The sequence below is a fragment of the Hyperoodon ampullatus genome, assembly GCF_949752795.1.
Source record: "Hyperoodon ampullatus genome assembly, chromosome: 11".
In the NCBI taxonomy this organism is placed as follows: Eukaryota; Metazoa; Chordata; class Mammalia; order Artiodactyla; family Ziphiidae; genus Hyperoodon; species Hyperoodon ampullatus.
The window spans coordinates 72,604,102-72,631,333 of record NC_136924.1 but is presented as its reverse complement, the minus strand read 5'-3'; the positions used below and the strand labels follow the sequence as shown (position 1 = coordinate 72,631,333).

General features: G+C 41.9%; 1 protein-coding gene across 1 annotated transcript in view; it reads left to right on the top strand.

Annotated features, from left to right (window-relative positions):
- Nucleotides 1–27,232, top strand: part of PTPRB (protein tyrosine phosphatase receptor type B) — a gene marked incomplete at its 3' end in the record, with an annotated part of 114,212 nt that overhangs the window by 9,221 nt on the left and 77,759 nt on the right. The window contains exons 3-4 of the mRNA XM_079714194.1: nucleotides 1,876–2,126; nucleotides 21,364–21,637. Coding sequence (XP_079570320.1) covers nucleotides 1,876–2,126; nucleotides 21,364–21,637 — 525 coding nt within the window. The remainder of the gene's footprint in view (nucleotides 1–1,875; nucleotides 2,127–21,363; nucleotides 21,638–27,232) is intronic.

The window sequence follows — 27,232 nt, the reverse complement described above, 5'->3', positions numbered from 1 at the left end:
TGAACTTATTTTCATCACCTTATATATTTTTAGGATGGATTTTCTTTCCTCCCATCTACTTTATAATCCTTCAGTGTCCACATAAGAAATGATTAGAATTCAGCTTTGCCTCATATTGTATATATGGATAAGATTATATACTTGGATGTATATTACACTTGAGAAACTTATTAGAAGTGCAGGTGCTGGTTCCCACACCAGATCTACTAAATCACAATTTCGGGGGTGGAGGGTGGTAGGGCGGTTAGGCCTCAGTTGTCTAACAAGCCCCAAAAGTGATGTGATGCCTAGCAAAGTTTGCAGATCACTGCTTTGAAATTCATGAAATTTGGAAATCAAATGTTAAGACTAAATTTTCCTTCCTGCTTCTTAAATAGCACAAGTTAAAAACATAGGCACAAAGTGAAGGGGAACCAGACCTGAATATTCTGTAAGTTCTTTCTTTGGAAAAAAGGTGGTGGTCTAAAATGGAAAATGGACTTGTTTGGTTTGGAGGCTTTTAAAAATACATTTAGAGGGTTAATTAAAGACAATTACAGAAGTGTAAAAATTTTTCCATAAGTTATTCCAAAGCTACATGCAATGGTGATAAGCTATGTTATTTGCAGAAGAAATTTCAAGCGTGTTTTGATCATTTACCTAATTTGGGGGAAGTCTTGTTTCACCCATTGAATTAATTCTGTAAGCTGACTAAAAAAAAAAATAGCTCTCAGGATGAGAACTTACCAACTGCTCCTTAGTGAAGAAGAGCAATCATAGGTTGACATGCTAAGACACATAATTACATGCTAGGTATTTGGAAGCTTGTCTCTGTCCTCACCTCATCATTAAAGCTTTTTTTTTTTTTTTTTTTTTTTTGAGGGTCTGAGAGCTAAAATTGTCACAGCTAAAATTGAAATCCCCTGTCAACTCAGGGGATTGGCATTGGCCAAAGCTCAAAATGACCAAAATACTAATCTCCACATACAGAAATTTTTACATCCCAACAATAGATCAATATCTATGTAAAAGGACATTGTAACACCTAACTCAATTAAGACTGCTTCTTGGAGTTTGTTGTAAAGGCATATTGCTAATAGTACAGTTGGGTTTGCCCTGTAAAAGACACCCCAGGGATAAATAAATCTGGTCTGCCAGGCACAATGGAAGTGATAGTGGCACAGGATTTAAGAAGATAAAAACAAACAGAAACTAGGGAGAATGTCTAAACATTTATCAAAGCCTAGATCTGGTAGACGTACAGGTAGGGTTGCCAGATAAAATATACAACACTCAGTTACATTTGAATTTCAGATAAATGACAATTTTTTTATATAAGCATATTCCTAATATACAATATAATATAATGTAATGTATATTGGGGATATATTAAATATACTGAATTATTTGTTATTCATGTGAAATTCTAAATGAACTGGGCATCACATATTTTTATTTGTTTAAATTTGGCAACACTGTATACAGGGTACTCTGCACAACCCTCCACATCTCAAGGAAAAGATGCTTAATGGTAATGATTATTTTAGTTACGTTTAAGAGAACAGCTGATATTTACATCTTGCTAAATGTTAAAAAATACCATTTCCATTTTGAGCCTCTTTGTATGCTTATAGCACAGTTATAGCCCTGCTAGCACAGTTTCCACAACTCTCCCTGCACCCTGTAAAACTAATAGATGGATAAAATTGATAGATGGGTGAAATGGACAGGGCAAATGAGTATGGTCATACTCAAAGTATCTTCTATTTTTCATATAACTGAAGCTTATCTACATGCCCATTGTTAAAGCGGCCTTTTTCTAAGTAAAATTGCTTTTATGTGAAGAATCCCTAAAACATGAGGGTAATTTTAGCAACTGTCCTTTCTTTACCTCAGCTGGCCTGGGAGCAGAAGTCTCAGTAAGGAGCACTAGAAACACAACTCCTCCCCAAATCCCCACTACTTTTAATGCACTTCCATATAGCCCGGGACACCTTATTAGTAATACCACAGAGACCTTCACCAGAAGTACTACAGAAAACTACAGCCAAAACAGCAGCCAGAGGCAGCACCCCAACCTGCAGATGGCTGGAACTACATCTTGGGTTCCCTGGACTACTCAACCCTTCTCCAGCACCACTGAAGAGGTAAGGCGAGAGGGGAGGGGATGGAGTGTGGTTTGGTACGGTCTCAGAAAGCCCATTGGTTGAGAAGATTTGCTTTGCTGGAAATACTGCTACTCAAGTGGGAGATCAGGCACTCTGTGTCCTGGGTGCTAATTGTACATGAATGCATTTTGTGTAATGAGAAAATCTTTGGGATAGAATTAAAATTGCTACACCTTTATAAGCTGAAGATAATTATAACTGCACTCCTGTAGGTTGGCCACATTTCTGAAGCGACGTCAGGGTTCATAGGCTTACAATAACCTAAAACCAGGAAATAGAAATTGCAATCAGTCCCTTGCAGGTCCCCCCTGGATATATTTCAAAATCGTTTATGTTTATAAGGGAGCGGAGAGAGTCACAAAGCAATGGAAGATTCAGCAATCACTATAATGGATTTGTGAACACGGAGGAGGATAAGCTGAGTCTCATAGCAATTTCACATCAGCATCCACAACAGGACAGATAAATGGCTGAGAAGCAGCAATGACACAGCCATAGAGTCTGGTCACATAGTGTTTCCATTTCAGGTGTTCATCTCTTCAGTTTTGCTTTCCACTCAGGGTTTTAGGCTATCATTTTAGACAGTAACAGTGTAATTAAAACAAATTTTAAAAGCTAAGATTTTGGGCTTCCCTGGTGATGCAGTGGTTGAGAGTCCGCCTGCCGATGCAGGGGACACGGGTTCGTGCCCCGGTCTGGGAAGATCCCACATGCCGCGGAGCGGCTGGGCCCGTGAGCCGTGGCTGCTGAGCCTGCGCGTCCAGAACCTGTGCTCCGCAACGGGAGAGGCCACAGCAGTGAGAGGCCCGCGTACCGCAAAAAAAGGAAAAAAAAAAAAACCTTAAGGTTTCATTTGGCAATATTTAGCTGTTTCCTAATAAGCAACCCAAATAATTTAAAGAGAGTAAAAGCCCAACACTGTGCATATGACATGCATTTTAGTGCTCTGGTTTCTTTTGTATTGTGCAGAAATGAATATTGCACATGACTCCTGACTAGTGAACACATACCTCATTACTGATGACAAAACAAATAGAGCCAGTACCATATATCTTCCCCTCAACATAGTTCTTGCCTTGCCTCTGAATAGAAGTTCAGAAGGCCTCATGACTTTTCTGGACACTCTTTGTATCACTTTAAAATTCAACACTCACTCTCAACCCATTAGCAAAAATATCCATATCAGGAAATAACCCAAACTCTGAATTCAGTTGAAATGTTAGCTTCTCCTCTCCCATCACCCCACCAAGTTTGGTCCTGAAATAAGGGAAAGGGAGTATGTTCAAATTCTCTCACTTCTCACTCAGCTCTTTACCCACCTCTCCTAGCTTGATCATCATGGTTTCAGATCTGTCTGGGCTTGGAAAGTGGGAAGGGAAGACAGGAAAAAGGAGCAGGAGACTTTTTACTTAAGGAAGCCATCATGAACTGGCACTGTGCTCTCCCTAAATCTCCAAGTCCTGAGCCCTTTCAACCACTGATATCAGTGAGAGATTCACCACTTGTTTTGAAATTGAGCTCTTCTTGGTGGAGCACTTGTTCATTTTGCCTCAGCTAAAACTGCGTTCTAACATCAGTTTATAAAAGTATTTTTATAGCTGAGCTTAAATATTTATATCTATTTTTTCTGTACTGATGTGTGTGTGTGTATATATATATATATGTACTGATACATACCAGTACACATGTAGTGATATCAGTATATATGTACTAATTTTTATCAGTATACATACAGATATACACATAGAGACAGAGACAGATACTAGTACAAAACAAAAACTGTGTCAAATAAGAAACATGCTGAATAAAAACTACAATAGAGACATATCTGCCTGAACACTAAAGCATTGTCTTTTAGCAAAAAGAATATTTCCCCATCTTTGCCCAAGTCGGACCATTGTGAAACAAAGACACACAAAGCTCCCAGACATGGCCAGGCTCACTGGGATGAGTCAAGGACAGCCAGGTCTAGAGCTCTGTTGCCGGCATACCATTCCTGGGGGCCGATCCAGCACCGTGTTACAGAGCCCACGTGGTCCAGCCCTAGACCTGGGTTTGCAGCCTTGGGCTGTGGCAACTACTCTGTAGGGTTTTTTGGTTTTTGATTTTTAGTATTTTTCTAAAGTGAAGTTCACTCTAAAGTTTATATGAGCTCCCAGATGGAGCACCAGAATGACTATGCAGCCCAAGATCTCACGTTCCATTTTTTTTCTTGAAGCTCAGGCAAAACCTTAACTATGTCCTCGGAAGCTGAATGTATAAAAGCTATGCTCGTTCCAAAGGCAGTTTCTAAAACCGCAGTTTTCCATGACTCTCATGCCTTAGGTGAGGCAACCCTGCTAGATCATCATTTGATTTAGTGGGAGCATTTACTTTATAATAGTCTGTTATAAACAGCTGTAGTTAAATACGTTGAAAAGTAAAAATGGGTCACTTGGGAGGTAAAATCTCTGTCCTTGAAAAGTAATTTTGAAAGGTACTCTACCTCAACACCTAGAAGAGTATTAGAGAGGAATAAAAATTGTTCAACTTAATCGCTTGGAATTGTGTAAAGAAAATCTTTGTGTGTCAGTTATTTTCTTTATCAGCTAGCTCCTGGTTTGGGAGGATTTTGGATTGACTTACTGTAGTTGGGCCATGAGTTGGAGTAGTCTGTTATCAGTGATGATAGGAAAAATCTGAATGTGAGCTTTTGGAGGGTAGGGACTGTATTTATTCAACTTTGTAGCTCCAGCACCTGAACATAATGCTTAATGCTTACTAAAGGTGTGTAGAAAGGAAAGGGAAAGAAAGGTGTAGAGTGGAATGGAGCAAAATGGAGTGGAACTGGAGAGTGAAATGGAATGGAATGGAGTGGAGTGAAATTAAGCAGAGGGGAGTGAAATGGAATGGGGAGAATGGGATGGAGTGCTAGGGTATTGAGTTGATTAAAGTGATATAGAAGTGGGTGGAATTGTTGACCACTTGGGTAGCAAATGATGCATCTACTGCCAATGTCCATCTACTGCCAAGGTGTGATGGTCATGCTGAGTAACCATGTTTTTTATATTGCCTAAATATTTGAAGTTTGTGTGTATCTAGTATTTAATATGTTTCTATTATCTAATACTATATATATATATATATATATATATATATATATATATATATATATATATATATATATATATAGTTTCATTCAGGGGCTAATTATCCAGTTCCTTTTTCTCCTTTCTAATTTCCCCCATTTCATCTCTTAATCGCCCTTCAACTGCCCCCCACCACCAAAAAGAAAAAAAAATGTGTGAAAGAAAAAGGAGAAGGAAGCAATGATGACTGTCTAGTGACTTTGGAAAATGTTCATGCATCCAACAAATATTTCCTGAGAACTTAACTAGTGTCAGAACAGAGTGGTTAAGAACTCAGGCTTTGAGGTCAAAGGTCTGACTGCCTCTTACTAGCTGGTGACCGAGTCTCAGTTTCCTCATCTATAAAATGAACCTCCACCTCTTAGGGCTGTAGTGAGGACCAGGAGAGACAATGCCTGTAAAATGCTTACTGCAGTACCTGATCCTTAGTAAGCACTTAAGAAGGAATAGCTGTTATTGCTATTTTTTACTGGGACACAAAGATGAATGACAAGTTGTTGCCCTGAAGGAACTCACCATCTGCTGAGGTGTTGAGGGAGATGGAGATTACATGGACTTGTGTGGAATACAAAAGAGAGGTTCCTGACTAGTGAGGAGGTTTTAGTAGGTGTGCAGTAGGTTAATGTCTTCTGGAGGAGGGAATATCTGAACTGAGCTTCACGGAGTATAGGAGTTAAACCAATAGGAGGTGGGGGAGTGGGGAGGGAGAGATGTGTAAGAGCTGAGATGGGACAGGATGGAAAGTTAGAAGTGATTTCAACTTTCACCTAAAATTAGTATTTTTTAAGAAACTTGGGAATTTTATCACTTCAATCCAATCACACATTCCATACTTGCTTATTGAGCACCTACTGTCTGCCAGACATTGTGGGGCATGTGAAAAATAAATAATAAAGATGGTGTTACAAAAGCACATAGAGAGCACAATGTTGTCAAAATCATTGCGTATAGGATCAGCAATCTGTTAAGACTGAATAAAAGACTTAGACAGTATAAGAGCCCTGTAATAATTCTCACACACACAGATATTGAACATATATTGATGAACATTTCAAACACATGTTTTCAAATGCATTCTTCATCCAGAAACAGACACTAGTTCCTACTTGTTATTTTAATCACTGACACTATTAGATTATCTGTCATTCCTTTTGTCCCCATACATATGTAGCCACTATGTAGAATTTAGCACACTTGACCAGAAAGAGGAATCGAGAGAAGAAAGAATAAGAACTGAAATACTAAGACCTTTTGCTTGGAAAGGCAATGTCATTACTACTAACTCACATTTATGAAGTGACCACAGTGTTCTCGATCCACAAGCAAAGGATGAGTTAGGACTGGAACATAGGATTGGAAATGGAGGGTGGGATATCACAAAACACTTTCAATGAGAAAGTGGAATGTATTTGTGTCTTCCCTTGCATCAAGAGTTCTTTTGAGTTATGAGGAGGGAAACAAGAAGAGATGCTATACACCATTTGCAAAGAAGAGAATCTAGGGGATAAAAATAATAGCTAAAATTTGTGTGCCAGCAACTATGCTAAGCACCTTTATATACTCTGGGAGGTGGGTACTTGTATGTATTTTCCATCACTGTGTAACAAACTACCCCAAAACTTAGTAGTTTAAAACAATGACAGCTTATTTTTCTCATGGTTTTGTTGGTCAGGGCAGGGAGCGAGGGCGTTCCTCCGCTGGTTTCACCTGGGCTCACTCTTGCAGTTGCATTCAGCGTCGAGCTAGAAGTTTCACAATAGCCTCTCTTGCATGGCTAGCAGTTGATGGTGGCTGCAGGCTTGGTTCTCCACCTGGCCTCTCATCCTCCACTCGATTATACCAGCTTCTTTACGTGATGGTTTCAGAAAGCTTTGCAAGAGAGGAAACATGGAAGCTACAAGCCTGTTGAGACCTAGGCTCTGTAACCACACATTACTTCTGCTACATTCTACCAGTCAACGGAATCATGAACCAGGCCATATTCTTAAGGTGGAGAAACAGACCCCGCTTCTTGAAGGGAAGAGCTGCAAAGTCACATTGAAAAGGGGTATACATATTGGGTGGGAGGAATATGTGGTCATTAAACAATCTACCATAGTATTTATTAATTTCTTATTATTATTATTTTGTAGATGCCTAGTTTAAACTTAAAGAGGCAAGGACTCACCCAAGGTCAAATGATTAAAGAATAGCAGAGCAAGGAGGAGAGTATACATACACACACACACACACACACACATACACACACACCCTGCACATCTAGTCACCTTATTCTCTTGCACAGAGCTCTTACTAATGAAGGTAAATGCCAAAAGGACATGATTTGGAATACAGCATCACTCATTAATGCTACTGCAAAGTTGTCCTAAGTTGACTCTCTTTGGAGCAGCATTTTCACAACCTTTTTCCTTTTCCTTCTCTTTCCTCACATAGTCTTATGCCAGTTTGGAAGGTTGTGAACCTGAGCCAGTACATGGCTTCAAAACTCTCCTTCTCTCAACCTGGACATGAATTAAATGAATCAACATGTATCATGTGCCTACAGTACTGCCTGGAAAAATAGTGTTTAATTAACATTAGCTACTACTGTTATTATTGTTACCATCACAATATTATGTGGCAGTGTGTGTCTTTACAAGGACAAAGTTGGTGGAACAAGAAGCTTGTCTACAGTATGAGTCAGGAAATATCTAGCTCAGTGGTTCTCAAAGTATGGACCCAGATTCAGAACTTGTTAGAAATGCAACCACTTGGGCCTTACCCTAGACCAACTGAATCAGTAACTCTGGCTGTAAGGCCCAGCAATCAGTGTTTTAACAAGCCCTCTAAGTCACACAGAGGTGTACTTTTAAATTCCAGAACCACTGATCGAGATAAATCTTGTCCTTCACCCATAGTATCTGTCCCATGGACTTCTTTCTAAATGCCTTAGTTTCCCACCACTGATGGCACTTTTGTGCATGTGTCATGAGGGGGTAAGAGGGGGTGGTGCCATAAAAGCTAAATAATCAAGTAGCAGAAATTAATGTATCTAATTCCAGGCTCCTGCTGTGACTTTGCAGAGTGTACAATATTGAAGGAATGGGTCCCAGGGTGGTTGAGTGGAGCCTGGGGAGATAGAGAACTGCTGCTAGACTCTAGGCTTTTTGCGTTCTAGAAAAAGGGGTTCCAGGCACATGGTTCCACCAGGAATGCACGAGACTCTGTATTGGAACATCAGCTGGATTTCAGCACCTGTGCACGCCCTCAGCCAGGCATCCCTGCGTACCACATCCACAAAGATATACTGTGTTCTTGTGCACAAGCCGAGTTGTAGATCAGGCCAGAGGTAGGTGTGAGAAGTGTGACCTGCATGTATTAGCCATTCCCTATGGGCAAGGAGAGACAGGCAGGGCTGGAGGCAGCAGGAAGTCAATCTTTTGGGGACCTGAGCATGGGATACAAGAGGAAGAGTTAAATGTGCAGAAGTGTCCTCCAAAGGGAGGGAAGCCAGGCCTTGGAATTTTGTTTAGCATCAAAATCTGAGCAGCCTCCATTTATCATTTGAGCAGTGGACTCTCAAGAGAGGTCCAGTCTGCATCCCCTCTCAGCCATGTGACCTCGGGGGAGGCGGTTTGATAAAGCGGTAAAGAGCTAGGGCTCTCATGTCAGAGAAAGCTGGTTTAAATTCAAGTGGTGTCATCTACTAGTTACTCGTCATACTTGTTTCCTCTCTAAAATAAGGATAATTAAGGTACACTATCTGCCTCATAAAACAGTTGTGAGGATTAAAATCTGATTAAGAAAAGTGCTTAGTGCCTTGGCTATACACGATAAGTACTCAATAATGTTAGCAAGCAATACTAACTTCCTGTTGTTGTTTCATCACCCCTACCCTGCCTGCATCACAGGGTTGCTCTAAGAACCAGATGGACCAGCGTTATTATGTGAAAATGCTTTCAAAGGAATCAAGCCTTGAACATGCATTAAAAATGTTACAGGGGGCTTCCCTGGTAGTGCAGTGGTTGAGAGTCCGCCTGCCAATGCAGGGGACATGGGTTCGTGCCCCGATCCGGGAAGATCCCACGTGCCGTGGAGAGGCTGGGCCCGTGAGCCATGGCTGCTGAGCCTGCACGTCCGGAGCCTGTGCTCCGCAACCGGAGAGGCCACAACTGTGAGAGGCCCACGTACCGCAAAAAAAAAAAAAAATGTTACAGGCTGGTTCTGATTCTACTCAACATCCCTCAATCTGGTTTGAAGGCACACCCCCATCTTCCCTTCCCCACCCTGCCCTGGCCTGGGCCCGAGAGACAGACCACATTTCCTCAGTTCATGAATAGCCATTGTGGTGCTGGTCTGAATTTAACGGCTCTGTGCTTCCTTCCAGTTGGCCCTCAGAGACATCACAAACCAACGTGCGTCTCCAAATAAGTGCGGTGGCAAATGCAAAACACCTCCACCTCCTCCCACCCCAGACCCCTTTATTGTGCTACTTAAACACAGGGGAGTCTCTCCACTGCCACCAGTGCTCTGTGGCCAGAACTAAAGATGGGACAATATTCCCCTTCACTGAGACAAACACCTAGAAGGAGAAGTACAAAGATGTAGCAAAACAAAACACCCCACACCATCTCCTAATGGTTCCTCATGACCAAGGGAAGATTCTTAGATTGTCTAGAGTGAATGGGATTAAAAGATAAACAGACTTTTCTGAGACTGCCCCTAGTGCAGGAAGTCCATTCTGGTGGGTACGATATTGCGGGAGGGATGTGTTCCTGAAGACCCTAATTTATAATTAGCATCATTCAAGTCTAATTCTGACAAAGGGCTGCAGTTCTCTCAGACGGCCCACTATTATGGATTACTATGTGCCAACAGCATAATATGGTTTACAATTCGCTCGACCCTCCCTGGCTTTAAAATCTCAAGGATTTTTCTTTTCTTTCATTTTCTATTAGTTATAGGGGATTTTCCTGACTCTCCATTTTGTGCACCAAAAGACTGGGTTCATATTTTGTCACAGTATAAATCATATGCACATAAAATGCAACCATAAAACAGAATATGTGCATTGAAATGGGCTCTTTAACCTGCCAGTATTTCTCTGACACATGGGTTTCCCTCAGCAGATGAGGTCAAGCCCAGATGAGGGTTGATGCAGAGAGGAGAGAACATAGCAAAGGAGGGGAAATGAGATCGAAGGAGAAACCAGGATGTATAAATTGAGATAGGAAGTCTGTGGCTCTCAGCCCTGGTCTTACATACATCAGAATCACCCGGGAAGCTTTTTGAAGATGCAGGTTCCAAAATTCTCCCTCAGACCTACTGAATCAGAATTTACTGACATAGGACATCAGCACCAGAGTGTAAAAATCTCTCCATTGATTCTAATGTGCAATTATGTTTACGATCCATTGGAGAATAATTGAATAGTCAACCTGTTAGAAAAAAATATTGAACACAAGAGAAGAGGAACAGTTCCTCTGGAGATGTATCTATAACTTGAATCTACTCATCAGGAAACATTGGACAAATGCAAATGGAGGAAAACATGTACCATAGAAATAACTAACCTGTATCATTCAAAACAGTCAGTGTAATAAAAATTTTTTTTTTTTTTTTGCTGTACGCGGGCCTCTCACTGTCGTGGCCTCTCCCGTTGCGGAGCACAGGCTCTGGACGCACAGGCTCAGTGGCCATGGCTCACAGGCCCAGCCGCTCCGCAGCATGTGGGATCTTCCTGGACCGGGGCATGAACCCGTGTCCCCTGCATCGGCAGTCAGACTCTCAACCACTGTGCCACCAGGGAAGCCCCATAAAAATCATTTTTAAAGGCTGACGAATTGTTCCAGATTATGGTAGATTAAGAGACTTGACAACTAAATATAACACAGGATCCTGGGTGGACTCCTTAACAGAGAAAAAACAACAACAAAAAATGCTAAAGGGACATGCTTGAGTCAACTGGCGAAGTTGAAATATGGATTGTGGATTAAAGCATTATATCAATTTTGCGTTTCTTAAATTTGATATCTTTACTGAAATTACACACTTAATTCAGAAGATATGCAGCCCACTCTGAAATGGTTTAGGTAAAAGTATCATATATAGAGAGAAAGAGATGATAATAAAGCAAATGTGGGGGAATGTTAAAAGAAAAAAGATGAGTGGGTCTTGGTAAGGATATGTCATAGCACTCCATATAATTTTCACCACTTATCTGTAAGTTTGAAATTATTTCCAAACAAAAAAGTTTAAAAAATAAAAAGAGTATTTTGCTTAAGGGCTTTTATAGGGTAGAATCCAAGGGATGCTCCTGAGTTAGCATCCAAGGGATGCTCCTGAGTTAGACCAGTGGCTCAGACTTACAAAGACCTGTCCATCTTCTTCAGGGACCAGGAGGAGAGAGGGGATGGATGGGGGGAGAGGAGAGCAAACACCGTGAGAAATGATGATGAATTTGCAAGAAAGAGCAGTAAATCCAAGGGTCAGAACTGGTGGATGAGCTGGATGATAAGTATGAAGATAAGATAAAGAAACTCTGGAAAAGATTGCTAAGTACTTTAAATCCCTGTAATTTACTCCAGTTACATATTGGTTGTGCCCACATATTCATTCCACTCACAGAATAACAGCTTTGCAAACCAGTTATGAAATACGGTGAAAAGTCACTGAAAGGGGAAATGCTATGAATTCCAGGGGCTGTCTTTGAAGGGAAGATCCTTTTCATCCTTTCCACCCTTAGGGGGAGCTGGCAACAGAATCTTACCATTGCTAAATCCAGATGAGATCACCACTAGGGTAATTTTTATTTGGAAAGTACACAGGAGGTACCTGTTTTTTCTTCAAAGCTCTTCTGATCTGGATCTCTAATAGATCTGGGCCAATGAACACACACTACCAGTGTAGCTTTACCAGGTGGTTGCCCTTCATCTGTGTGTCTGTGAACATTTGTGTTTGCTCCTCTTTTTTTTTTTTTTTTTTTCGCGGCACGTGGGCCTCTCACTGTTGTGGCCTCTCCCGTTGCGGAGCACAGGCTCCGGACGCGCAGGCTCAGCGGCCATGGCTCACGGGCCCAGCCGCTCCGCGGCATGTGGGATCTTCCCGGACCGGGGCACGAACCCGCGTCCCCTACATCAGCAGGCGGATTCTCAACCACTGCACCACCAGGGAAGCCCAGTGTTTGCTCCTCTTTGTGCAAGGCTGTACTTCCAGCCCAGGGCAGCAAAGCTGTGGAGAGGGTACCACAGTTAGATGCTTTGCTAAGAGTTTTGACCTTGGTGGCCTGAATCCAATGACCTCTGGATTATTCTAGAAGGATTCGGTCTTCCATGGAGTCAGAGGCTGCTTGGGCACTAGCTTATCCTAAGGCTTAGGTGCTAAGTATTATTGGATTCTGTGATGCTAAGGGTTCCAGGTCTGCATTGGAGCAATTGAAGAATACAATCGCTTTTAAGATTCCCCAGTACTTAGTCATGTCCTTGTTTAGTGGTGAGGTGTGAATATTTACTGTCAGTAGATGAATAGACATTGAGTCTCCACAACCTGGACATGTTGGGGAGATAACGAAGAGCCATGACTCCTTCCATCAAGAGGTTTCTAATCTAGCTGATGGTTTTTATCATTATATTTTTGAAAAGCATGGTAAGATCCTTTGATCTTCCACCTTGATCACTTTCAGCTTCAACATTCAGGGGACTCTGAGACGTGCTGTGTGGACCAGGTGGGCAGAATGCTGGCCCAGCACGCCTCCATCTTTTTTTTTTTTTTTTTTTTTTTTGCGGTACGCGAGCCTCTCACTGTTGTGGCCTCTCCCGTTGCGGAGCACAGGCTCCGGACGCGCAGGCTCAGCGGCCATGGCTCACGGGCCCAGCTGCCCCGCGGCATGTGGGATCTTCCCAGACCGGGGCACGAACCCACGTCCCCTGCATCGGCAGGCAGACTCTCAACCACTGCGCCACCAGAGAAGCCCATGCCTCCATCTTTTATTTTTTTTAATGAAAAGTCAAAAATCCAGATATTTTTCCCCTTTAAAATCTCCTATTTTTCTCAACATTACCTGCTTATTCCATTTTTTAAAAACTATATTAAGATCACACTATAAAAGCCAGAAAAGGCGCATGTGCTGGTCAAATAGGGAGCCCTCTGTTTGTGAGCTCCAGTGAATTCATGGGAAATGATGTTCTAATGACATGATACACAGAAAAAAAGAAGACAGAATCTTTACCCTCCAATCATCACTGTCTAAGGGAGATGAGATGTGTGATCATTTCTTTTGTTTTTATTTTCCTTTCCCTTAAAGCCAATGTTAGCCATGTTTTGTTTATTTACTATCCTAGGGCTTGGATAGTCATGAGAATCATGACCTTGCTCCTGAAACCAGAATGTATAGCAGTCACTCCCATACAGGCAGCTCCACTGGCCGCATTAACGCCTTGATTCAGTTCGTGTGTGGGCTGACTCATTTCCGAGGGTGGGGTAGTAGCACCGGAAACGTGGGAATGAAGATGCAGCAGAAGTGCTTGAGGTTGGAAAAGTGATTCGTTTACAGTCACATCTGGTTTTAAGTCATTCGTCTGTGTACAGTTACAAAGCTCTGACAAAAGCTATGCAAAGCGCATTTCCTCCAGATTTAAAAAAAAAAAAAGTGGGGGAAGGGAAGAGGGTAAAAAAATTGATGTAGGGCTTCCCTGGTGGCGCAGTGGTTGAGAGTCCGTCTGCCGATGCAGGGGACACGGGTTCGTGCCCCAGTCCGGGAAGATCCCACATGCCGCGGAGCGGCTGGGCCCGTGAGCCATGGCCGCTGAGCCTGCGCGTCCGGAGCCTGTGCTCCACAATGGAAGAGGCTACAACAGTGAGAGGCCCGCGTACCGCAAAAAAAAAAAAAAAAATTGATGTAGAAAAAAAAAATACCAAGAAACCTTAGAGATGTGCCTGGGAGAGATGGTGGGGCTGCTATTAGAGACACATCCAGCACTCCCACCCCTCCCTTCCAGGATTTAAAAAAAAATCTTGGCACTGCCAACAGTCAGAGCAGGCGGTAAATGTCTTCTGTGCTGATCTTCTGAGGAATTTCTCTTGAGTATGGGATTGACAGCAATGGTAATTTATTATTATTTGGATGTTCTCAGAAAGACATTCTCGTCTGTGGACTTTGTCATTCTCTCTAGCATTGCTGGATGCTCAGCATCCATGATTTATTGTTATTCATCTACTATTATTAGTACTAATAATCATACTCTCTAACATTTGTTGTTATTCATATACTATTATTAGTACTAATCATCACACTATCCAACATACTATCATCCTTTAGCCAGGGAGGTGCTGTAAATATAACATGCACTTTCTCATTTTATCCTCCCCCTCATTAAGCCACCCCCAAATGCCTGTATAATTTCCATTTTCCAGGAGAGCTATGACCTAGGAAGGTTACAATCTAGGAAGCTAGAAAGATTCCTTGAAATATAAATATCCCAATACAGTATCTCTAAACACAAAAGTCACGGTCCTTTTTTAAAAACTGCTTATCAAAATTATCTTACCTTAAATTTTAATAAATCTCTTTTTAAATGCATGACAACGGCTGCAGGATAAAAATCGTGTTCACTTTTCCTGTAATGTACTATTGAAACAGTTTCAGATTGAAACAGAGAAAAGGATTTGCCATCTTGTAATTGTTTTTAACTGACACATTCCCTAATTGCTAGGCTTTCTTCTTTTTAAAAATATCTGGGGAAACAGACATGAGTGTTGCATAACAAAAGGCATCAGAACTGGCCTGTCATCTAACATTTGTTAAGTTTGCTGCATGTTGACCTTTTTCCCTTTAGCATCTGTACTTTATTGAGAAGTTATAAATATCAAACTATGCATATAATATATATTATAGATATACAATATAAAATATATACTATATTATACAAAATATATTATCATATATTACATTACCACTTTACTTATTTGACACCTTCTAAAACTGTTCAAGATCTTCTAAATCATCTATATAGCTTCTTGTAACCAGAGAGCTCAGTGAAATTTAAAAGAATGAGATATCATTAACTCTCTTTAATATAAAGTGACAACTGGATCAGGGTTTAGAGTAGGGGATTGGCAATCTAAGGCTTTTGTTTGGAATTTGGATAGCTCTTTTTCACCAACTAGAGCAGGAAGGCTTGTTAAATACACACACACACACACACACAGGCACACATATACATACACACACACACATACACCGGCACACATATACATACACACACATACATACACAGGCGCGCGCACACACACACACAGGCACACACACATACACAGGCACACAAACACATACACAGGCACACACACATACATACACAGGACACACACATACATATACAGGCACACACAGGCACACATACACAGGCGCGCACACACACACACATACACAGGCACACACACACATACAAACAGAGGCACACACAGGGATTATCTGGCTCCACCAGAACATTTCAAATGCCTCAGGTTGTAGTAGGGCCCTAAGATTTTATGTTTTTAGCAAGTTCTCAGATGATGCTGATACTAGCTTTCGAGAACCACTGTCCTAAAGGTTACTACCTCCTTTCCCTTTCTCCTTTTCCTCCCTTCATCTTCCCTCCCACTCATCTGTTCCCACCTCTTTCTCTTCAAAATCAATCTTCTCTTCTTCCTTTCTTTTATTCCTTTGCTCCACCCCTCCCTCCCTTTCAAGATGATATTTGAGGCATCTAGCAGGAACATATCTAGAAGGACTTGTTTACAGTGTTTATTCAGATAATATTTATTGAGCAGGTACAACGATTCACTCATTCATTCATTCATTCATTCATCTACTCACTCAACAAATATTTGTTGAAACTCCACTATATGCCAAACTCTGTGCAAGAAGAGCAAGACAGACAAAGACTCTGCCCTAAAGTAATTTTCCACATGGCCAGGGAAGGCAGACAGTATACAAACATATAAATAATTGGATTATTACCAAGTGTCATTAATGTTCAGAATTAAATAAATGGGTTGCTGAGATGAAGATTGATAACAGCACACTTTTCCCCTGTGAGGTCAGAAAGGGCCTGGCCCCATAGGGATGTGTTTAAGCTGAGACCTAAAGATTGGGAGAAAGACAGCTAAGCAGACCTCCTGGGCAGGAGTGGTCCAAGAAAAGGAAATGGCAGGCGCAAAGGCCCTAGGGCAGGAAAAAGTCAGCTTCTTGGGGGTGTCTCCAAAACCTAAACCAGGGCCTGGCACACGGTAGGTGCTCAGTCAATATATGCTGAATGAATGAGTAAATGAACTATTAGACCCAGGCCACTGGAGCCTAGGAGGCAAGCAGGAGAGAGGCATGGGGTAAGCAGAGGCCAGGCCATGAAAGGCCTTTTAGGTGATGAGTGAGGATTTTGAACTAACCAATCAACTTTACCAATCCACTCTCGCTTCATCCCCCAACCTTCTCTGCACCCAGCTCAAACCCTGATGTAAAGTAACAATTCTCAAAGTGTGACCCTGGGACCCCTGATGATCCGCTGTATCATTCAACATGTATGTTCATGACATGATAAGAGCCATGCTTTCATCCATGAAATCATAATTAATGAATATATAAATTAGAACAATTATTCATTAATTGTTATGACTATTTGTTTAAAAGGCAGCTGTTTAACCAAGGGTTTAACATTAGGCACTCATGTCTAACCGAAAGCAGTCCCACCCTTCCCCTGCAGTCTGCGAAAGGTTTCCTAGTGGCAAAGAGAAGAGGTTGTCCCCTGAAAAGTTACAGAGAGGCTGATTCCAAATTCCTGGAATGCAGTAACTTCTAAAGCAAATGTAGTGTCATTACACAGGATAAATAGGTTCAAAGAAGTTGAGGAATTCCAAACAAAGATGAGAACAAAGAATAAAATGAATCATCTTATTTGTACTTTGTAGAGTAGTTTCAAATAAACTCCTCTAGGAAGAGATGTTATCTGGCAGCTTTTCCCAGTCTCTTACTGCCTTGAATCTATTACACATCTCTCTAATTTTTCATATTAATATAAGTGTTTTTAAAAGGTAAATCAGCTTTTAAAAGGTAATCAGTAAAAACCTGAGTTTAAACTTTCTCTCCTTGTTTCATAGTATGTTCATTCCTATAGGCTATTTAGGACCCACTAATTAATTGGGAGCTTTGCTGTGAGCCTTAAGATTCTCCAAAAAAAGAACCAGCAGTTATATACCTTTGGGAAAGAAATATCTCTGACTCCCAGTCCTTTCCTTCACAGATTGCTATAATTCTTCATATACATTGATATCAAAATAGATAAAAGGCACAAGACCCTAAATGTACATGTCTCTCTGATAGATCAAAAATTAAATAATTGTATTTGAAGAAATCGCTCCTTCTTTTTCTAATTCTTATTCCCAGGGTTATTTTTAGCAGGTCACTGTTAATAACAGAATTTGGAAGCATCTGAAGAGTGTTATGAGGATATTTTGTTATTGCCTTATTTGATTAGTACTCTTCACATTTTTTTTTTCTTTTTTTTTTTGCGGTACGTGGGCCTCTCACTGTTGTGGCCTCTCCCGTTGCGGAGCACAGGCTCCGGATGCGCAGGCTCAGCGGCCATGGCTCACGGACCCAGCCACTCTGTGGCATGTGGGATCTTCCCGGACCGCGGCACGAATCCGTGTCCCCTGCGTCGGCAGTCGGACTCTCAACCACTGCGCCACCAGGGAAGCCCAGTCCTCTTCACATTTTGCCTTTTTGTTGCAGTTGCCTCTACTATAAGGCAGTATACTGCATTATAGTCAGACAGTGTATAGGATATCAAATACTATTTTAAAATTAACTGTTAAGGTATAATAGGTTGGTAACATGTAATTTAAAAAATATGTGAGAAACCTCGGAGAACTTGAAAAAGACAGGATTTATCGAAGATTTCTGCAAAGGACAGAGGTATTTAGTGAATTTGAGAGGGAATGTTTCAATTCTGAGGGGCAATCTATGAGAAAAATGTAAAAACCTCTTTGGTTTTTGACAAAGAGAAGGATGGGCAGCAGAAGTTAGGTAAGTGGGACCTATGTGATGGATGAATTTGAAAGAGAGCAAACTGTGTGATTTGGATGCAACCTATCACTAGGCAAACTGACACTTGGACAGCACATTAAAGTTTGCAAAGGTGCTTTAACATATGTGATCTTATTCTTCATAATAGCTCTGGGTAGTATTTAGAGTAGATATTATTCCAGTTTTACAGACGAGGAAATCACATTGTCTTCTGAACATAGCCAGGAAAGAAAACGGTAATGTTAAAAAGGAACAAAGCTTAAAAAGACCCCTGTAAAGGCTGAAGGCAGCCTGTAGGGTTGCAGTCTCTAACGGGGAGAGAAGAGGAGTATCTCTGATGATGCCAAAAGGAATGCCAGGCTGTGAAAAGTCATTGAACTTGGGGGCAAAATACAGAGGGCAAAAGTTCTCTGGTAAGACAAGTGACCTGGGCAGAGAAATAAGAAAGATTCCATTTTCCCAGAAATACACACGTGTTTTAGGTTTGACCTTCTTTGAGTGTCTGGTAACTTGAAAAAGAAATTTGAGATCTCTAGTCTGGCTGCAGATTAAAAGCCCATAGAATCTTCGAAGGAGTAGAAACTTCATCCTTTCATTAAAAAAAATTTTTTTAAACACAAGTTTTCTAAAAGAATTGTAGGGCTTCCCTGGTGGTGCAGTGGTTGCGAGTCCGCCTGCCGATGCAGCGGACACGGGTTCGTGCCCCGGTCCGGGAAGATCCCACATGCCGCGGAGCGGCTGGGCCCGTGAGCCATGGTCGCTGAACCTGTGCGTCCGGAGCCTGTGCTCCGCAACGGGAGAGGCCACAACAATGAGAGGCCACCGTACCGCAAAAAAAAAAAAAAAAAAAAAAAAAGAATTGCAATAATTTTCACTTTTTCATTTTTTTCTGCTTTTCCTCCAAGTAGGTACCTTTGATATAGCAATCAATAATATAGCTTTATGTATAATCTATTTGAAAAAGAAAAGAATATGCCATCCTTCCCATTGATGTAGCTCAAGTGTTTTGTTTTGAAAAATCTCCTCTCTTCCGGCAGTTGTCAGGGATGGCACCCAAAGAAAAGCAGTCAAACATTATTAAGGTTGTCGCAATGTTTTCCTACTATCACCTATGACTAATTAAACATTTTTGCTCTTCGGTTATCAGGAACTCTTTTAAAATCCATTTTCAGATACATGATCACTCAGGTACTGAGGCAGTTGCTAAAAGTTAGCATAAAGTTAGTGCTAAAAACTAAATGAATTTCACTTTCTTGTAATATGTGGGAAGCTGAGCCATCAAGCGTATTTTCCACAAACGAGAGTTCGTATTGCTTTCTTATATTGCTTGGACAATTATGGATGAAATGACTTTAACTACTGGATGGTCAGTGATGAAACTGCTTTGCTTGTGGGCTGGACGATTGGTGGTGATTATACTTGTTCTTGGTTAGCACCATGTGCACAAGATTTAGGGAGGGCACAGACCTCTACACAAGAGAACGGGGAAAGTGAATGGCAGGAAAAAATGAAGGTCAAGTTGACAATGGACACCATCCTTTCGGGGTCTTTTTCTCTTGATGGTGTCAGGGGGATACGCGTTGGGACGAATGAATGCTTTGAGGTGAAAAGGGCAAAAGCACTCTAATAAAAGACTTCAGGAAAGAGTGAGGTGACCTAGGGAAATCTGCTGTGGTCAAGTTTAATCCTGGGAAAAGAGGCCCTGGAGAAAGCAGATGAGGAAGATAGGAAGGGGCTTCCCTCGCGTCGCAGTGGTTGAGAGTCCGCCTGCCGATGTAGGGGACACGGGTTCGTGCCCCGATCCGGGAAGATCCCACATGCCGCGGAGTGGCTGGGCCCGTGAGCCATGGCCGCTGAGCCTGCGCGTCCGGAGCCTGTGCTCCGCAACGGGAGAGGCCACAACAGTGAGAGGCCCGCGTACCGCAAAAAAAAAAAAAAAAAAAAAAAAGATAGGAAGGAAGATAGGAGCGGCAGACGCAGGGTGTGGAGGAAGGGAGGGAGGGAGGGGGCGCGGTGCGGAGATGGAAAGTGAGAGCGCGCAAGTCTTATTGCTGCTGAGACGGTGGTGTTGAGGACCACGGACTGGGAAAAAGTGAAAGTCGGGCGGGGAGGCGGAGAAGGAGGCAGAGCTCCGCAGACCCGGCCGGGACCCCTGGAGGGAAAGGCGGGGGCATCTTGGCCCGCCTCGGGCCCCCTTGGCAGCCTCAGGCGTTGGCTCCTCGGGGCTCCCTCCCTCGTCGGCGCATTGTTCCTTTGCCGGGAGACGAGGAAATTGCCTTTTGATTGCGGAAGTCCGCGGCCGGGGCTCGGGGCGAGGCAGCGCGGGTCAGAATGGCAGCGTGGGAAGGGCGGCGCGCTGCCGGCCCCCGCCGCCTCTCGCGTCCGCAGCCGGCCCGGGGCGGCAGCAGCATCAGGGGCGGCGGCGGCGGCCCCCGCGCGAGGTCAGCCCGGAGGCCAGCGCTCTGCGCCCGCGGGGCGCGCTGAGCGCGAGCAACAAGTGGTCCCCGCTCCGCCGGCCGTCGGGGCCGCCCCGCGTCCCAGCCCAGCGGTCGAGTTAGGGGGAACCACTGAGCGCCATGCGGAGCCATGGAGCCGGGCTGGCCCTGTGGACCGCGCTGAGCCTGCTGCAGGTGAGGGGCCCGAGAAAAGGTCCCCGCGGGCGGACGCGGCCCTCCCCGCCGAGGACAAAATGCCCACTCCGCTCTCTGGTCTGCTGGGTTGTGTTTTGGAGAGGGAGGTGGCAGAATTTCTTCCTCTCCCTGGGGAAGAATGAGCCATCCTCTTCTGAGCCCCCAGCCAGACTGACAGCTCGTGCCACTGTCAAAGGCAACAAGCCACCTTCTCTTTCCAGCTGCTCCGGAGAAAAAGCAGCTAGGGAGAAGGTGGCCACCCCCCTGGGCTAAGAGCCTCTTCTCTGGCTGGGGGGCGAAAGGATGGATGGGCTCAGGCTGGGGGCCAGGGGTGAGTGGAGCAGCTTGGGCAGCTTGCTACGGACTCGTCCCTGGGCAGGTCTAGACAGCGGGCTTCAGCTGTTGTTCTGGTTCCTTTGCAGACTGGACTGGGGGAGCCAGTGAGATGCAACTTCACCCTGACGGAGTCCAGGGTCTACAGCCGGTCCGTGTCTCTCCAGTGGAGAACTTTGGCGTCACCCTGTAACTTTAGCCTCATCTGCAGCAGTGACACGTCGAGGGTCGCGTGCTGCCACCCAGTGCGGATAGACAACACCACCTATGGATGTAACCCCAAGGATTTACAAGCGGGAACCATCTATAATTTCAGTATTATGTCTCTGGATGGAGAAGAGAAAACTGTGGTCTTGCAAACAGGTAAAAAGTGACAGGTGCAGTTGGACGGCCAGGCCACTTCCGGCTGAGCCCTGCCTTTTCAAGCTGATGTTTCACTTGAGTTCCAGGCATACAAAATAATAATAATAATAAAGGTAAAAACACCTGTGAAGATAACTATTGACAAAGATTTCTAGTCTCCTCAGATCTGGCCAGAAGCAGCTTGGTTGACTTTCAGAGACTTCCTTAGAGCTGAAAACAGCGGACTAGCCACTTAAACGGGGAGAGCAGCAAAGAGAAACTGTGGGCTGTGGAGGGAATTTGTTAAAGTGATGTGGTTTGAGCTTCCATTGCATTAAATTGTCAAGCCCTGGAATAATTTTAAGTAAATGTTTTTAGAATAAATAATGGAAGTGCAATGATTAGGGATATGACTTTCCTCAACTTAGTTTTATTTTTGGAACCAGGACATAAAATCATCAGGAATAGAGTCACTCTTAGGGGGAAATTAGAAAAGTCCCTTGAGATGAGGGTATGAAAATTATTTTTTATCACTTGTGTAACTAAAACCACGCCAATATCACAGATCATCCTTTGGTTACTCTGCACCTTAAGTCAATCATTTTCTGTTCACTTTTGATAAACCCTTCCATGCATATGTGGTAAGAGTTTGTCTTTCCTGCCTCAGTTTTCTTATCTGTAAAATGAGAGTGTTAGACTTGGTCATTCAGGTCCAGGTTCCAGCCAAGTGCCTACTTAGGTAGGGGCTGCGATGCATGTTACCTCTTTAATCCCCAGAGCCACCTTCAGATGTGCTTGGAATTCTCTAATGACTTCGACGTTTTATGACTTCATTAGTCTTCCTTTTAACGTTAACTTTATTTGTTGCAATAGAGAAGCCTTACTTTCATGGAGAAAGTCAAATTTAACTGAAAAATTCCAGAAGTTAAATTTAGAAATGTGTCGTCCTCGCTATTCTTTCACATTCAACCTGAACAAAGATCACTTCTTTAGCTATAGTTCTTTGAAGAGGTGAGAGAACAGTCCGTTATCAGGGCAGTTACAGTAAGGTCAGGAAATGTGACTAGGTCCTGGTAATAAGTCAATGAATTGTTCTCTTACTAATTAAGAATGCCCAATTACATCACTTGACTTACTTCAGAGGAAAGTTAGATAATTTCTGAGATTTGCAGGAACTTGAATTGAAAAGAGACACCACTTGTTAAGAATGTGGTTGTGTTTTTACAGGGAATCAAAGAGAGACCGAAATCAACCACATAATTAGAACATTTTTCAGGAGTTTAAGTGGCTGAGTTTTTAGTTATAAAGTTCTTGGTTTCTTAGTATATGAAGATGTGAACACTCAGATTGCTAATACTGTGAAATTTATGACGTAGAACTTCCAGATGTGTTCTTTACATTTGATAAGGTGTCTGTATTGAATGGAGCGGAATGATGTTTAAACACAGGTGAGCCATCAGAAGATTATGGGAGAAGAGATGAAGACATTAAGCCAGAATATACTGATTTAACCCAGAGGTTTTACTTTTTTGGAAAAAACATTGATGAAAAAGGACTCACTGTGGGTGTTACTAGTTAGAATATGTTTTGAGTTTAATTATGCATGTAGGTGTTTCAAGTCCAGAGACATTTGTGAAATGTAAGAAATGTTTGCATTTTATTGACTATGTTTAATTAAAAAAAGACTTAGTCAGTATACCCAATTTTTAGTGTTCAGTGTCTTATCATTTTTCTTAAGGAGTTACTTTTTACAGTACCACAAATATACTTTTCACCACAAAATTTGTGAGCTCCATGCCAAATGTGAAGAATGAAATTTGACCAAAAGTGATGTTTGTATAATAATAATTTTTTCATACTTATTTGTGTGATGGTATACCCCTACTTGGGTTTCTCTATATTTTTAAAATAATTTTATTTAAATAAACTTTTTAAGTTACGATTTTTTTAATGTTTCAGGGAGAATATTTTTATTTATTTATTTTTTGTCAGCTTTTTTTTTCTGCTTTCTATATTTTAAGGACATGTGTGTTTTCTTTTAAGTTAAGAGAAAGTACTAGTATTCCTCTATATTAACTGCTAAGCTACAAAGATGAGTGTCACAAATCATATTTTACTGTTATTAAAGCAGGATCAACTAGTAGCATAATATTAAGTCTGAGATATAACTTCAAACAAAAAAAGTCATTCAAATATGTTGTGCTTTTCTTATTCCATTATGCCTATCTTACCAGTACAGAGTAAAATAGAGTGAGAGCAAGGCATGATTTGGCTGGAGGTACAACAGTTGCTTAGATTATCTCTGTAATCATTCTGTATCATTCCAAGTGTGATTTGTCTGGTTGTTTTTCCTGGTAAATTATCTAAAATAACATAATGTAGACATGACCTTAAAGATCAAAAATTTCAACTAGGGCTTCCCTGGTGGCGCAGTGGTTGAGAGTCCGCCTGCCGATGCAGGGGACACGGGTTCGTGCCCCGGTCCGGGAGGATCCCACATGCCACGGAGCAGCTGGGCCCGTGAGCCATGGCTGCTGAGCCTGCGCGTCCGGAGCCTGTGCTCCGCAATGGGAGAGGCCACAACAGTGAGAGGCCCGCGTATAGCAAAAAAAAAAAAAAAAATTTCAGTTCAGCAAACATTTATCAAGCATGGATACTGCTGCAGGGAGTTACACCAGGCAGTGATTGGTGAGCTTATAAAGATGACAAAAAAAGCATGGTCTCTGCCCTTGTAGTCTTGTACAGAGGTGAAAGAAGGTCAGGATGAAAGTGGTGACAGAGCTTTACCACTTCTTTCTTGGGTGAAGACCTTGCGCTGCCTCTCTCAGGTGTGTTTGGTCATAAATGGTCAATGCAACAACTGTAATAAATTGAAAGCCAAATTATTTAGTTGTGAATTCATCAGAAATAGATTATGAAGGTAACAGATATTGAAGAACTCAACACTTTTGTTAACACTGTGTCCTCAGAATCTAGAGCAGAGGCTGCAAAGTGGCCCCTGGGGGTGTCTTGGTCTAAATAATAGACATGTTTTGTTTGGCTCACGTAATGTTTGTGAAAATTTCAGATTATTTCACCAGCATTGAGCAGAAAATTCACATAAATACCAGATGTATGGATTCTCTTAAAATACTGGAAGATCTGGCAAAACTCGGCCAGTCTGCCTAGAACTCTCTAGAGCTGAGTTGTGGTTTCTCTCTTTTCAGATACCAATTCACTGGAATCCCCCTGGACCACTTCATTTATTTCCTTACCTGAATGTATCCTAAGGACATTTGAGTTTGTTTAAATGAAACTGTAGAGTTTTCATTTAGAAATTAGGGGGGATTTTTATCTTCCCACCAATAAGAAGTAGTTTTTCAGTACCTAAAATGGCATCTAACCCATGGTAGGTGTTCAATAAATATTAACTGGATGGGTAGATGGATGAATGAATGGGGCGATGAATGGGTGGATCTATGGATGAATAGGTAGATGATAACAGACAAATATTAATAAATGAAATGACTATTTTAGTGGGAGAATGTACATAAAAATATGATCTATTCTCCTTGTGTTATGGGTAAGTTATGGAGCCCAGGGAAGGAGTCTAGTCGTAGAGAACTTTACCTACAGGAAGAATATCTTAGTGGCATATGACTTCTTGTTAGTCAGTTTCAGGTACTTATTAATCAGCCTAGAGCAAAAGGCAAAAAAAATTTTAGCTCTTTATACATGGCTCATTCCTCTGTCTTTAATTTAAAAAAATTTTAAGAGCTTTAATTACCAAATCACCATATCAGCTATTATTTCCACCTCAAAATGTTGCTTCTTGTATTAGTTTACCAGGGCTTCTGTAACAGAACACCACAAATCGGGTGGCTTAAACAGCAAATTTATTTTCTCACAGTTCTGGAGGCTAGAAGTCCCAGATCAAGTTATCAGCAGGTTTCTTCTGAGGCTTCTCTGATTGGCTTGCAGATGCCTACTTCACTATGTCCTCACATGGTCGTCCATCTGTGTTGTCTGTGTCTAATCTTAGGACACCAGTCATATTGGACTGGGGCCCACCCTAAAGATCCCATTTTAACTCAGTTACCTCTTTAGAGGTCTTATCTCCAAATACAGTCACAATTTGAAGTATTGGTGGTTAAGCCTTCAACATATGAATTTTAGAGGGATGCAGTTCAGTCCATAACACTTACATGGCTTTAAACACAGGCCATTATTTCTCAATAATGTCTGTTAAGCTACTGGCATTAAACTCTCTTGCAGAGTTTGTTATAAAAGCATGTTCTTGGCTTCTACCTCATATATAATGAATTTAGAAAGAGTGGAGCCTAGGGTATCTGATTTTAAACAAATATCAAAGTGAATCAATGCACACTGAAGTTTAAGAGCTATTGACATAGTTTTTCTATTATTCATTGGCATTAAGATTTTGGTACCATTCCTTTTTATGCCTGGTTAAATCTGTAATGCCTAGGAATATTTGTTGTCTTTCCCAGGAAGAAAATAATACTCTAATATTTGTCTTGTGCTTTTATAGTATGTAAAATACTTTCACCTACCTTGTTTAGTAGGTAAGAGTATAAAATATATATTATACTGACCATATATTGTTTAATTATAGCCACATGGCAATCCTGTGGAGGGAGTATCATGAAGGCACAGGTGGTTAAGAGTTGAGTTCTGAAAGCAGCCGCCTCCATCACTTACTAACCAAGTTGCCTTGAATAAGTTACTCACCTCTTTTAATCTATAAAATAGGGACAATAATAAAGAGAATGCTCACTTCCTAGGGTCATTTTGAGGTTTTAATTGATTCATACATAAATTCTAGAACAGTTTTTGTCACATACTAAGTGTGTAGTAAGTTTCCTATTATTACTTTCAGATTGGAGATGAGATTGATATTCATAAGAATTAACTAATCACAAATCCATAGAGCTAATATATGGTAGACCTAGACCTTGAACCCAGATTTACTGGCTCCAACTCCAATTCTTTCCACTACTCTGTAGAATGGACATAGTTTTTAAGTTGGTTTTTGTTCTTTCAGATTACATATGATAGTTTGTTGTTACTTTTCAATTCAACTTTTTTTTTTTTTTTTTTGGCGGTACGTGGGCGTCTCACTGTTGTGGCCTCTCCCGTTGTGGAGCACAGGCTCCAGACGCGCAGGCTCAGCAGCCATGGCTCACGGGCCCAGCCACTCTGCGGCATGTGGGATCTTCCCGGACCGGGACACGAACCCGTGTCCCCTGCATCGTCAAGCAGACTCTCAACCACTGCACCACCAGGGAAGCCCTCAATTCAACTTTTAAAGAGAAAAATATATATTATGAAATACTTTAAATCTATAGCTACTTAGCCTACACAAGGGTAGAATAATGATTAAATGTGTGTTAGTGTGATGAAATAATATTGATTTTGATTGTGTTGAACTTCTGGTGATGGACTTCAGTATTTAGGAATCAGCCATTTGCAGTATAGTTATTTCAGGAATTCTAAGATCAAGCTGAGCTCTGTATTGGGAATCAACCAACCTAGTTCTCTGCACTTGACTTTTTGTGTGTTTGGAAGCTTCTTCCATTTGTCTGACTACTGTAGGTGGGCCTGGCATTCTACAGATTA